This window comes from Macaca mulatta, chromosome 1 (genome assembly GCF_049350105.2).
Source record: "Macaca mulatta isolate MMU2019108-1 chromosome 1, T2T-MMU8v2.0, whole genome shotgun sequence".
Classification (NCBI taxonomy): domain Eukaryota; kingdom Metazoa; phylum Chordata; class Mammalia; order Primates; family Cercopithecidae; genus Macaca; species Macaca mulatta.
Window position 1 is genome coordinate 54643538 of NC_133406.1, and position 12537 is coordinate 54656074.

General features: G+C 36.8%; 1 protein-coding gene across 6 annotated transcripts in view; it reads right to left on the bottom strand.

Moving 5' to 3' along the window:
* F13B (coagulation factor XIII B chain) overlaps positions 1 to 12537 on the bottom strand; it is a 33206-nt gene that overhangs the window by 7056 nt on the left and 13613 nt on the right. For all 6 annotated transcript variants that reach the window (XR_013417271.1, XR_013417270.1, XM_015120840.3 and 3 more), the window contains 2 exons: positions 11652 to 11852; positions 8929 to 9111 (listed from right to left, as the gene is read on the bottom strand). Coding sequence is in view for 4 of the 6 variants with exons in the window: in XM_015120840.3 (XP_014976326.2) it covers positions 8929 to 9111; positions 11652 to 11852 (384 nt within the window). In the remaining 2 variants the exon portion in view is untranslated. The remainder of the gene's footprint in view (positions 1 to 8928; positions 9112 to 11651; positions 11853 to 12537) is intronic.

Consider the following 12537-nt stretch of genomic DNA (forward strand, 5'->3'; position numbering starts at 1 on the left):
TCCATCTACCTATCTGTCGATAGACCAGCCTAGGCAACATAAGGAGATTTCATCTCCATAAAAAATGAAGATAAAAAAATAGCTTGGTGTGGTGGCACACACCCTGTCTCTATAAAAAAAATATATAAAATATATATACATTTCTAGATGTGTCTACATAGATACACAGATATTGAGACAGAGAGACAGAGACTTTGTTGCCCAGGCTGGAGTTCCTTAGAAACAAATATCTCTCTCTCTCTCTCTCTATATATATATATATATGTGTGTATGTATGTATGTGTATGTATGTATATATATGTATATATGTATGTATGTGTGTGTATCTACATATATATGGGTTGGTTCCAAGATGGCCGAATACGAACAGCTCCAGTCTGCAGCTCCCAGAAAGATAGACACAGAATACGGGTGATTTCTGCATTTCCAACTGAGGTACCTGGTTTATCTCATTGGGACCGGCTAGTCAGTGGGTGCACCCCACAGAGGGAGAATGGAAGCAGGGTGGGGCATCGCTATACTTGGGAGTGCAAGGGGTGGGGGGATTTCCCTTTCCTAGCCAAGGGAAGCCATGACAGACTGTACCTGGAGAAATGGTACACTTCTGACAAATACTGTGCTTTTCCCATGGTCTTAGCAGTCAGAAGACCAGGAGATATCCTCCCTTGCCTGGCTTGGTGTGTCCCACGCACACGGTGCCTTGCTCACTGCTAGTGCAGCAGTATGAGATCAACCTGCGATGCTGCAGCTTCACTGCAGGAAGTGGTATCTGCCATTGCTGTGGCTTCAGTAGCCCACAGTGAAAACAAAGCGGCCAGGAACCTCGAACTGGGCAGAGCCCACCACAGCTCAGCAAGGCCTACTCCCTCTCTAAATTCCACCTCTAGGGACAGGGCATGGCAGGACAAAAGGCAACAGAGAGCTTCTGCAGGCTTAAACGGTCCTCTCTGATAGATCTGAAGAGAGCAGTGGCTCTCTCAGCATGGCGTTCGAGCTCTGAGAATGGACAGACTGCCTCCTCAAGCGGGTCCCTGACCTCCATGTAGCCTGACTGGGAGACACCTCCCAGTAGGGGCCAACAGATACCTCAAACAGGCAGAAGCACTCCTGGGATGAAGCTTCCAGAGGAAGGATCTGGTAGCAATGTTTGCTGTTCTGCAGCCTCCACTGGTGATACCCAGGAAAACAGGATCTGGAGTAGACCTCCAGGAAACTCCAACAGACCTGCAGCTGAGGCGTCTGACTGTTAGAAGAAAAACTAACAGACAGACAGAAATAGCATCAACATCAACAAAAAGGGCATCCACACCAAAATCCCATCTGTAGGTCACCAACATCAAAGACCAAATGTAGATAAAAACCACAAAGATGGGGAGAAACCAGAGCAGAAAAGATGAAAATTCCAAAAACCAGAAGGCCTCTTATCCTCCAAAGGATTGCAGCTCCTTGCCAGCATGGGAACAAAACTGGACAGAGAATGAGTTTGACGAGCTGACAGAAGTAGTCTTCAGAAGGTTGGTAATAACAAACTTCTCCGAGCTAAAGGAGCATGTTCTAACCCATCACAAGGAAACTAAAACCTTGAAAAAAGGTTAGATGAATGACCAGCTAGAATAAAAACTGTAGAGAAGACCTTAAATGACCTGAAGGAGCTGAAAAACACAGCATGAGAACTTCATGATGCATGCACAAGCTTCAATAGTCAATTTGATCAAATGCAAGAAAAGGTATCAGTGATTGAAGATCAAATTAATTAAGCGAGAAAACAAGATTAGAGAAAAAAGAGTGAAAAGAAATGAATAAAGCCTCCAAGAAATATGGGACTATGTGAAAAGACCAAATACCTGTTTGATTTCTGTACTGGAAAGTGATGGGGAGAATGGAACAAGTTAGAAAACACTCTTCAGGATATTATCCAGGAAAACTTCCCTAACCTAGAAAGGCAGGCCAACATTCAAATTCAAGAAATACAGAGAACACCACAAAGATACTCCCCGACAAGAGCAACTCCAAAACACATAATTGTCAGATTCACCAAGGTTGAAATGAAGAAAAAAATGTTAAGGGCAGCTGGAGAGAAAGGTCAGGTTACCCATAAAGGGAAGCTCATCAGACTAACAGAAGATCTCTTGGCAGAAACTCTACAAGCCAAAAGAGAGTGGAGGCTAATACTCAACATTCTTAAAGAAAAGAATTTTCAACCCAGAATCTCATATCCAGCCAAATTAAGCTTCATAAGTGAAAGAGAAATAAAATCCTTTACAGACAAGCAAATGCTGAGAGATTTTTGTCACCACTGGGCCTGCCTTACAAGAGCTCCTGAAGGAAGCACTTAACATGGAATAACTGGTACTACCCATTGCAAAAACATGCCATATTTTAAAGACCATTGATGCTATGAAGAAATTGCATCAATTAACTCATAAAATAACCAGTCAACATCATAATGACAGGATCAAATTCACACATCATGATACTAACCTTAAATGTAAATGGGCTAAATGCCCCAATTAAAAGACACAGACTGGCAAATTGGATAGAGTCAAGACCCATCAGTGTGCTGTATTCTGGAGACCCATGTAATGTGCAAAGACACATATAGGCTCAAAATAAAGGGATGGAGGAAGATCTACCAAGCAAATGGAAAGCAAAAAAAAAGCACAGCTTGCAATCCCAGTCTCTGATAAAACAGACTGTAAACCAACAAAGATCAAAAGAGACAAAGAAGGCCATAACATAATGCTAAAGGGATCAATTCAACAAGAAAGAGCTAACTATCCTAAATACATATGCACCCAACACAGGAGCACCCAGATTCATAAAGCAAGTCCTTAGAGACCTGCAAAGAGACTTAGACATTCACACAATAATAATGGGAGACTTTAACACCCCACTGTCAACATTAGGCAGATCAGTGAGACAGAAGGTTAGCAAGGATATCCAGGATTTGAACTCAGCTCTGGACCAAGTGGACCTAATAGACATCTACAGAACTCTACATCCCAAATCAACAGAATATACATTCTTCTTAGTACCACATCGCACTTATTCTAAAGTTGACCACATAATTGGAAGTAAAACACTCCTCAGCAAATGTAAAAGAACAGCAATCACAGCAAACTGTCTCTCAGAACACAGTGCAATCAAATTAGAACTCAGGATTAATAAACTCACTCAAAACTTCACAACTACATGGAAACTGAACAACCTGCTCCTGAATGACTACTGGGTAAATAACAAAATGAAGGCAGAAATAAAGATGTTCTTTGAAACCAATGAGGACAAGGACACATTTGTTCTCTGTGACACATTTAAAGCAGTGTGTAGAGGGAAATTTATAACACTAAATGCCCACAAGATAAAGCAGGAAAGATCTAAAATCGACACCCTAAGATCACAACTAAAAGAACTAGAGAAGCAAGAGCAAACAAATTCAAAAGTTAGCAGAAGGCAAGAAATAACTAAGATCAGAACAGAACTGAAGGAGACAGAGACACAAAAACCCTTCAAAAAATCAATGAATCCAGGAGCTGGTTTTTTGAAAAGATCAACAAAATTGATAGACCAGTAGCAAGACTAATAAAGAAAAGAGAGAAGAATCAAATAGATGCAACAAAAAATGACAAAGGGTATATCACCACCAATCCCACAGAAATACAAACTACCATCAGAGAATACTATAAACACCACTATGCAAATAAACTAGAAAATCTAGAAGAAATGGCTAAATTCCTGGACACTACACCCTCTCAACACTAAACCAGGAAGAAGTTGAATCTCTGAATAGACCAAAAACATGCTCTGAAATTGAGGCAATAATTAATAGCCTACCAACCAAAAGAAGTCGAGGACCAGACGGCTTCACAGTCGAAATCTACCAGAGGTACAAAGAGGAGATTGTACCATTCATTCTGAAATGATTCCAATCAACAGAAAAAGAGGGACTCCTCCCTAACTCACTTTATGAGGCCAACATCATCCCAATACTGAAGCCTGGCAGAGACATAGCAAAAACATAGAATTTTAGGCTGATATCCCTGAAGAACATCAATGCAAAAATTCTCAATAAAATACTGGTGAACTGAATCCAGCAGCACATAAAAAAGCATATCCACAATAATCAAGTCAGCTTCATCCATGGGATGCAAGGCTGGTTCAACATATGCAAATCAATAAACATAATCCATCACATAAACAGAACCAATGAAAAAAACTGCATGATTACATCAATAGATGCAGAAAAGGTTTTCGACAAAATTCAACAGCCCTTCATGCTAAAAACTCTCAATAAACTAGATATTGATGGAATGTATCTCAAAACAATAAGAGCTATCTATGACAAACCAACAGACAATATCATACTGAATAGGCAAAAATTGGAAACATTCCCTTTGAAAACTGGCACAAGACAAGGATGCACTCTCTCACCACTCCTATTCAACATAGTGTTGGAAGTTCTGGCTAGGACAATCAGGCAAGAGAAAGAAAGAGTATTCAATTAGGAAAAAAGGAAGTCAAATTATCTCCGTTTGCAGATGACATGACTGTATATTTAGAAAACCCCATTGTCTCAGCCCTAAATCTCCTTAAGCAGATAAACACCTTCAGCAAAGTCTCAGGATACAAAATCATTGTGCAAAAATCACAAGCATTCCTATACACCAATAACAAACAGAGAGCCAAATCATGAGTGAACTCCCATTCACAATTACTACAAAGAGAATAAAATACCTTGGAATCCAACTTACAAAGGATGTGAAGGACCTCTTCAAGGATGACTACAAACCACTGCTCAACAAAATAGAAGAGGACAAGAACAAATGGAAGAGCATTCCATGCTCATGGATAGGAAGAATCAATATCGTGGAAATGGCCATACTGCCCAAGGTAATTTATAGATTCAGTGCTATCTCCATCAGCCTACCACTGACTTTCTTCACAGAATTGGAAAAAACTACTTTAAAGTTCATACGGAGCCAAAAAAGAGCCCACATAGCCAAGACAATCCTAAGCAAAAAGAATAAAGGATGGAGGCATAATGCTACCTGACTTCAAATTATACTATAAGGCTACAGAAAACAAAACAGCATGGTACTGGTACCAAAACAGATATATAGACCAATGGAACAGAACAGAGACCTCAGAAATACCACCACTCATCTACAACCATCTGATCATTGACAAACCTGATAAAAACCTGCAATGGGGAAAGGATTCCCTATTTAATAAATGGTGCTGGGAAAACTGGCTAGCCATATGTAGAAAGCTGAAACTGGATCCCTTCCTTATACCTTATACAAAAATTAATTCAAGATGGAATAAAGACTTAAATGTTAGACCTAAAAACCATAAAAACCCTAGAAGAAAACTTAGACAATATCATTCAGGACATAGACATGGGCAAATACTTCATGACTAAAACACCAAAAGCAATGGTAACAAAAGCCAAAATTGACAAATAAAATCTAAATGAACTGAAGAGCTTCTGCACAGCAAAATAATCTACCATCAGAGTGAGGAGGCAACCTACAGAATGGGAGAACATTTTTGCAATCTAGCCATCTGACAAAGTGCTAATATCCAGAATCTACAAAGAACTTAAGCAAATTTACAAGAATAAAACAACCCCATCAAAAAGTAGGCAAAGGATATGAACAGACACTTCTTAAAAGAAGACATTTATGCAGCCAATAGAAAAATGAAAAAATGCTCATCATCACTGGTAATCAGAGAAATGCTAATCAAAAGCACAATGAGATACCATATCATGCCAGTTACAATGGCGATCATTAAAAAGTCAGGAAACAACAGATGCTGGAGAGGATGTAGAGAAATAGGAACACTTTTACACTGTAGGTGGGAGTATAAATTGGGTCAACCATTGTGGAAGACAGTGTGGCGATTCCTCAAGGATCTAGAACTAGAAATACCATTTGACCCAGTGATCCCATTACTGGATATATTCCCAAAGGATTATAAATCATGCTACCATAAAGACACATGCACATGTATGTTTATTGTGAAACTATTCACAATAGCAAAGACTTGGAACCAACCCAAGTGTCCATCAATGATAGACTGGATTAAGAAAATATGGCACATATACACAATGGAATGCTGTGCAGCCATAAAAAGGGATGAGTTTTTTATGTCCTTTGCAGGGACATGGATGAAGCTGGAAACCATCATTCTGAGCAAACTATCTCAAGGACAGAAAACCAAACACTGCATGTTCTTGTTCATAGGCAGGAGTTGAACAATGAGAATATCACACACCAGGGCCTGTCGTGTACTGGGGGGTTGGGGGAGGGATAGCGTTAAGAGAAATACCTAATGTAAATGACAAGTTGATGGGTGCAGCAAACCAATATGGCACATGTATACCTATGTAACAAACCTGCACATTGTGTGCATGTACCCTAGAACTTAAACTATAATAAAACACACATACATATATATGGAGAGAGAGAGAGAGAGATGACCAATTGGATATACATGGAGTATAGTAACATACACCTAGTATAGAAAGATGAGGTATAAACTGAAATATATTAGTAATTACATGAATACGTAAATGAACTAAATATTCCATTATAAAGAAAAAATTATAAACTGCATAAGTATATTTTAAAATAAGCTATATATTGCTTATAAGAGATGCACACTAAAAGTAAGAACTCAGAAGTTTGAAAGTTAAGGGATGGTAAAATGTGTACTATGTAAATGCTTGTCAAAAACCCTTTGGTGCAGTTAAGGAGACTTCAAGTCCAAAAAAAAAAAAAAGGCATTACTATATATGAAGGAGGTCTTTTAAAATTAGACTATGCCAGTATACCAAGATTTAGTGTCCCAATTTGTGTGTGTACCTAATGAAATAGCATCAAAATACAAAAGCAAAAATTGACAGAACTAAAATATGAAATGTTTTACAATGCCAAGTGAGAGTTTAACATGCTTCTCTCAGTCATTGATAGAAAACAAACACACACAAATCAGTACAGCTTTGGATTAACTTAAACATAAAAAAAAAAATTCAAGCCAATTTGCATATATAAAGCAGTGAACCCAATAGTGACAAAGTTAACTTTTTTCAAGTACAAAAAGAACACATACCTAAAGCAAATATATGCTTGTTATAAAGCAAATATCAACAAATTTTAAAGTGTAGATATAATTCAAAATATGTCTTAATTGAATTAAACTAGAAATCAACAACCAAAAGAAAACTAGAAAATCCCCTAAATATTCAGAACTTTAAAAAGAAACTTCTAAATGATGCAGAGCACACAGAATGTATCAAAATGAATACTATAAAATTTTTGAGCTGAATGATAGTAAAAATCCAAGATATAAAAATGGGTTGGATGAAGTTAAAGTTGTGCTCAGAGAGAAATTTCTATTTTTAAATTCATTTTTTTAGAAAAAATGTAAATGCTGAAAATCAGTAATCTATGTATGCATCTAAACAAGCCAGAAAAAGAGTAACAAAAGAAATACAAGAAAATAGAAGAAAGAAAATAATAAAGATAATAGCATAATTAATAAAATAGAAAGCAACATTTGATGAATCAACAAATGCAAATGTTGGTTGTTTGAAAACACTAATAAAATATGTAGACCCTTAGTAAAGCATGTCAAGACAGATACATGTTAATAGAAGTAATAACAAAAGATACGTCAATAAAAACATCAAAAAGAGGATAGGAAGATGTCATAACTACTTTATGTTACTGGATTGGACAATGTAGCTGTAATGAACAGATCAAGAAACCACTCTCTACCAAAACTGATAGAAGAAGAAATAATTACCGTTATTTGTTAAACAAATCGAAGCTGTCAGTTTGTCTTTTCACAGAAAAACTCAAGTCTCAGATGGCTTTCTGGTTAACTCTTAAGATTATTAAGGAAGAAATAGCATCGATCCAGAAAACCAGAAAAGAGGGAACACTTCCCAATCATGGGATGAGGTCAGCACAAACTTGATATCAAATCAGAAAGGAAAATAACCGACCAGTCTTTCTCATGAAAATAGATGAGTAAAATATTGATAAATAAAAATATAACATAGAATATACATAATTTATCACAACTTTGTGGAATTTCTCACAGGAATACAATCATGCTTTAACATTCAAAAGAAGCAGTATAATTCATTAAATTTGCAGGGAAGAAAACCAAAAGTAATAACCATGAAATTATTTCAACAGACATTGCTAAAATTAAACACTGAAGATTCTTTAAAAATATATTTTTGCAAAATAGAAAGAAAGGTTTCTATACCTTTAACTTGATTTTTTAAAAAGTATTTGTAACAACACATAGAGGTGAATTATTGAAAGTTTTACTTGTGAGAATGGGAAACAAAGACATCTACTACCTCTTCCATTCAACATTGTACTGAAGCCCTAGCCAGTGAAAGAACATGAGAGATAAATAAAAGTCAGAATTGGAAATAAAAAATATTTTCTTATTATTTACAGATGTGCTATTTTATGCCTCTGAGGCCTTAGTAAATGTTGTTACTCTTACTAGGATGCCTTGCTAATAAAACATTAACTTGCTTCATCTTTCCATATTGAGTTATCCATTTCTTTATTTCCCCATTGTACTAATGTTTTCTATTATAGTACAAATCACAATAATGATAATTGTTAACGTTGACTCACACCACTATGGCTTATCAACTTATAGCCCCACATCAACCTGATGTGTGGTTTGTCTTTAATAAATATTTATTAGAACAAACTGAACTATAGTCATTTATGATCTAGAGGAAAGAATAGAAACCAGTGATGAAATAAGCACATGAATAAAATAACACAAATGTAGCAAATTTAGCATTATATTAGTGTTATGTTACCTTAAAAATGACAGCAAATTAAAAATATATAGTTTTACTTTTTTAGAGGCATATTTAGTAGTACCTACCTAAACACAATGGTGGTGTAGTCCACGTTCCCTCTAAACAATAGGCCTCCCTAGATCCTTGTAGGAAATGGTGATCAAAACATCTGTATTCTACTGAAGAGCCATTTTCATAGGTGTCTACTACTGAACTGATAATGTCTCCATGTTTAATAAGTGGAGGAGATGTGCACATTCCTTTAGATTCTGCAAAAATAAGTTTTAAAGTATACAATGAATTGCTATAATGAACATCCAGTACTTTGTAAGTGCTACAGAAATAAGTTGAGATATATAATATAAAGGCATTTTTTTTTTTTTTCAGAGACAGAGTCTCACTCTGTAGCCCAGGCTGGAGCATGGTGGCATGATCATGGCTCACTGCAACCTTGGCCTCCCAGGCTCAAGTGATCCTCCTGTCTTAGCCTCCCAACTAGTTGGGACTACAGGTACATTTTTCTTTTGAAGAGACAGGGCCTCACTATGTTGCTCAGGCTGGTCTTGAATTCCTGGACTCAAGAAATCTGCCCACCTTGGCCTCCCAAAGTGCTAGGATTACAGGCGTTAGCCACTCCACCTAGCCATAAAGGCATTTTTTAGGCAGTTCTGAAACATTTTTAAAATATTGAAAATATTTTTGCAATAATATTATACCATACAATTTATTTTCATAATTAGAATCACATTTTATAGTATTTATATACATATTTAAAACTATCAGAGTATTAACAATCATGATTTTATTTCTCCCTAAGTCTATGGGATTTTTCTAGAAGCCATGCTTTCTGTATATATTATCTTCCTTTTCTTCCTTATTAAAAGGAATAGTCCCTATATCCAGGCAGTATTGAGACAATGGGTCCCCAGAAAGCCCTAAGTAGAGCAATGCTTTACAGTGCTTGTTGTTGAGTGTCACAAAAAGGTGATTAATTCTCTGATAGTCTGGCAACATTTATAAAACCTCTTGATTTTTCCCCTTCATAAAATTGACTTATTGGAATTCAAAGATGTCAGCATGGCCATCCTATATTGGTATGTATGCTGATTGAAATTTGGAAGTTGGATCACTCCTCTCAACTTTATAGATTAGAAGATGATGGTGGTGAATTGGGGTCATAGGTATAAATTTTCTCTAAAGATCCGTGATGTTGAGCTTTTTCTCATATATTTGTTTGCCACATAAATGTCTTCTTTTGAGAAGTGACTTTTCATATCCTTTGCCCACTTTTTGATGGGTTGTTTGTTTTTTTTCTTGTAAATTTGTGTTAAGTTCCATGTATATTCTGGATCTTAGACCTTTGTCAGATGAGTAGATTGCAAAAGTTTTCTCCCATTCTGTAAGTTGCCTGTTCACTCTGAGGATAGTTTCTTTCTCTGTGCAGAAGCTCTTTAGTTTAATTAGATCTCATTTGCCAGTTTTGGCTCTCATTGCAATTGCTTTTGGCATTTTCGTCATGAAGTCTTTGCCCATGCCTATGTCCTGAATGGTATTGCCTAGGTTTTCTTCTAGAGTTTTTATGGTTTTGGATTTTACATTTAAATCTTTAATCCATCTTGAGTTAATTTTTGTATAAGGTGTATCCACAATGAGATACCATCTCACACCAGTCAAAATGGCAATTATTAAAAAGTTAAGACACAATAGATGCTGGTGAGGCTGAGGAGAAATAGGAATGCTTTTACACTGCTAGTGGGAATGTAAATTAGTTCAACCATTGTGGAAGACGGCGTGGTGATTCCTCAAGGATCTAGAACCAGAAATACAATTTGATGCAGCGATTCCATTACTGGATATATACCCAAAAGAATATAAATCATTCTACTATAAAGACACATGCACACATATGTTTATTGCAGCACTATTTACAATAACAAAACATGGAACCAATTCAAATGCCCATCAATAGCAGACTGGATAAAGAAAATGTGGTACATATACACCATGGAATACTATGCAGCCATAAAAAGGAATGAGATCATGTCCTTTGCATGGACATGGATGAAACTGGGAGACATTATCCTCAGCAAACTAACACAGAAAGAGAAAATGAAAGACCATATGTCCTCACTCACAAGTAGGAGTTGAACAATGAGAACACATGGTCATAGGGATGGGAACAACACACACTGGGTCCAGTCAGAGGGTGAGAGGTGAGGAGAGGGAGAACATAAAGACAAATAGCTAATGCACGTGTGGCTTAAAACCTAGATGACAGGCCAGGCGCGGTGGCTCAAGCCTGTAATCCCAGCACTTTGGGAGGCCGAGACAGGCAGATCACGACGTCAGGAGATCGAGACCATCCTGGCTAACACGGTGAAACCCCGTCTCTACTAAAAAATACAAAAAACTAGCCTGGCGAGGTGGCGGGCGCCTGTAGTCCCAGCTACTCGGGAGGCTGAGGCAGGAGAATGGCATGAACCCGGGAGGCGGAGTTTGCAGTGAGCTGAGATCCGGCCACTGCACTCCAGCCCAGGGGACAGAGTGAGACTCCGTCTCAAAAAAAAAAAAAAACCTAGATGACAGGTTGATAGGTACAGCAAACCACCATGGCACACGTATACCTATGTAGCGAACCTGCACATTCTGCACTTGTATCCCAGAACTAAAGGAAAATAAAAATAAAATAAAACAAAATTAAAAATAATAATAATAAAAAGAAAAATAGCAACAAAATATAAATAAATTTTCAACCCAGGTAGCAGATATTGATCAAGTAAGATACTTGCAGAGAACATTATTATTTTACCTTTTCTAGTACATAAAGGATATTTCACTTCTCCTCTGTTGCACTGCACAGATAATTCAGACAATGGGGTTAACGGAGATAAGTCATATCCCTGTTTACATACAAAATCTATTAAATCTCCATGTAAGACTTTCCCTTCATATTTCCACTTCATCTCGATGTTATTTCTGTTCATGTAATCCACATTAACAGTACATGGCTCTGAAAAACAAAATGCTCTTTTAAATTCTTTGTCTGACAAATATAAAAGTGATATTTTTTAAAACAAAAATTATGACAAGTATCAAAAGCAATATTTTATAATTTAAATCATAATTAAGGCTTCTCACACACATATATACATATAAGAAAATACACACTTTATTACTATCAAATGAATCTATACATTACTTGTCATAAACTAAAACCACTTAATTTAAAACATCAAAAATACTGTTGAAGGGCATCAATCAGTTAGATTAATAATAGCTTTCTTTCTACAAAATAAAAACCTTAAACTACCATGTAGAAAATAATAGAAAACCTGCTAATGAATAAAACCAAGACTCCTGCCCTCATAGAGCTTGCCTTCTAATTGGGAGAAACACCTACAATACATAATAAATATAATAAAGACATGAATTGTACAATGTGTGGCAGATATGGTTTGGCTGTGTGCCTACCCAAATCTCATCTTGAATTGTAGCTCCCATAATTCCCACATGTCATGGGAGGAACCTGGCCGGAGGTCATTGAATCCTGGGGTGGGTCTTTCCCGTGCTGTTCTCATTATAGTGAATAAGTCTCATGAAATCTGATGGTTTTATAAAGGGGAGTTTCCCTGCACACAATCTCTTGCCTGCCTCCATGTAAAACATGCCTAGCTTGTCCTTTACCTTCCATCATG